The sequence below is a fragment of the Coffea arabica genome, chromosome 10e (assembly GCF_036785885.1).
Source record: "Coffea arabica cultivar ET-39 chromosome 10e, Coffea Arabica ET-39 HiFi, whole genome shotgun sequence".
NCBI classification, from domain to species: domain Eukaryota; kingdom Viridiplantae; phylum Streptophyta; class Magnoliopsida; order Gentianales; family Rubiaceae; genus Coffea; species Coffea arabica.
Window position 1 is genome coordinate 44,380,451 of NC_092328.1, and position 1,741 is coordinate 44,382,191.

The window sequence follows — 1,741 nt, forward strand, 5'->3', positions numbered from 1 at the left end:
CACGTGGAAACTTCCACACAAATTCTTGTTAATTAAGTTCTTATTGTTTTACTGATAATGACATGATCAATACAGTGAGTCCATTTAAAGCATAACTACAACCATCTCTTGCTCCTACGTTTTTCATCGGACCTATAATATAACCCAATGCAATTAATTAAATTGCTAAGATATGCTATACAACTTTTCATTTGAGGGCTTGAGAGTAAAAGGACTTCAGTCCAGCTATTTTACATCTTTAGTCAATATATCTTCATATGTTAACGAGTCCCCATTTTTTGTTTGATTAATGGAAATGAGTCTCTCATTGGTTAGCTGATCAGCTTCTAAATAAAGAGTGGGAAAAGATTGTTTGAAATCAAGGACGTGTTCCTCCTTTTGTTGACAAAAAGGCCAAAATAATTGTCAACAATATCTTTTCTTTTTATCTCCTATCTAGGATGGTAAATTTCCTTCTCATTTCTTTGCACTTTCTTTTCAGCGTTACAGACCTTCCTTTCAATTTCACTGGCACCTGACCCTCAATTTCTCGACGCTTGAATCTGTCTTTCATACAATTGTAGCTACTTTAATGGCCTAGAACGCACGCTTGGACTTGGCTTCAATGTTCAACCTTAGACTACAGATAAATACCGTTTGGACATTCAAGCATTCATCATCTTGAGCAACAAGAATATTTGAAGCATTCCTCTTGGCAGCAGAAAGTTGTAAATCCAAATATCCACAAACATTTTTCGCCTGCTATAACTCCTGATTTCATGTCATCCCTGAGTGCCAATGACCTCCACAAGATTTTCACAAAACTGGATAAAAATGGCGATGGGCTAATAAGCATTGATCAAGTCAAGTGGCTATTAGAGAGAATTGGATTCCACACTACCCTTGAGGAGCTGCAAAGACTGGTTGGACCAACAACAAGTCTTGATTCAATTGAGTTTTTCATTTTCTATGATATTGTTGTCAAGAGCAACATTGGCAGAAGCAATCAAACAAACAGCTTTGATGGAGATCTAGCTGAAGCTTTCAAGGTGTTTGACTTAAATGGAGATGGATTCATCTCTTGTGAGGAATTGCAGAAGGTTTTGTCAAGATTTGGATTGTGGGATGAGCGTGAAGGCCGGGATTGTAAGAGCATGATTAACATTTTTGATACAAACTCGGATGGATTGCTTGATTTTGAGGAGTTCAGGACTATGATGGTTTCCAGTTCTTGATGATCAGAAAATTAATTAGTAATTGTTTCTTCCTACCGCTATAGAAATCTTATCATTTCATTCTATGCGTGCGTACATAAATTATTGTGATTTTGAGATGAATTTCATTGCACTAAGATTTAATGAACCAATGTGTTCTTTGGTTGCTTTCTTCTTCTTCTTCTTCTTCTTCTTTTTTGCTGTTAATGTCGAGACCGACAGAGAAAGCAATGGTAATGCCGTCATAATACGTTGGGTCGAAGAAACTGACCTATAAAGAATTGATGTTTTTTTTTTTTTAGTGAAATGGTAATTTTTGGCTCTTTTATATATATATATATAATTTGTCCGATAAGTATGTTAGTTATATGCTGTTCTGTTTCTATATACTCCAGTAAAGGTAACTAAAAACATTACAAGAAGAAACTGTGTGTACATGATTAGAGGTGTAAAATGAGCCTAATCAAATCGAATTCTATATTGTTCACACTTTATTTTGTAATTTTTGTGAATTTGATCATGTGTTCAAATTTTGATTTGTTTATCTC

General features: G+C 34.9%; 1 protein-coding gene across 1 annotated transcript; it reads left to right on the plus strand.

Moving 5' to 3' along the window:
• Positions 1 to 438: 438 nt before the first annotated feature.
• LOC113711040 (probable calcium-binding protein CML44) lies at positions 439 to 1,345 on the plus strand. The gene has a single exon (XM_027234175.2). It carries the CDS (start codon positions 759 to 761, stop codon positions 1,212 to 1,214), a length of 456 nt encoding a protein of 151 aa, XP_027089976.1. The 5' UTR covers positions 439 to 758; the 3' UTR covers positions 1,215 to 1,345.
• Positions 1,346 to 1,741: the final 396 nt, after the last annotated feature.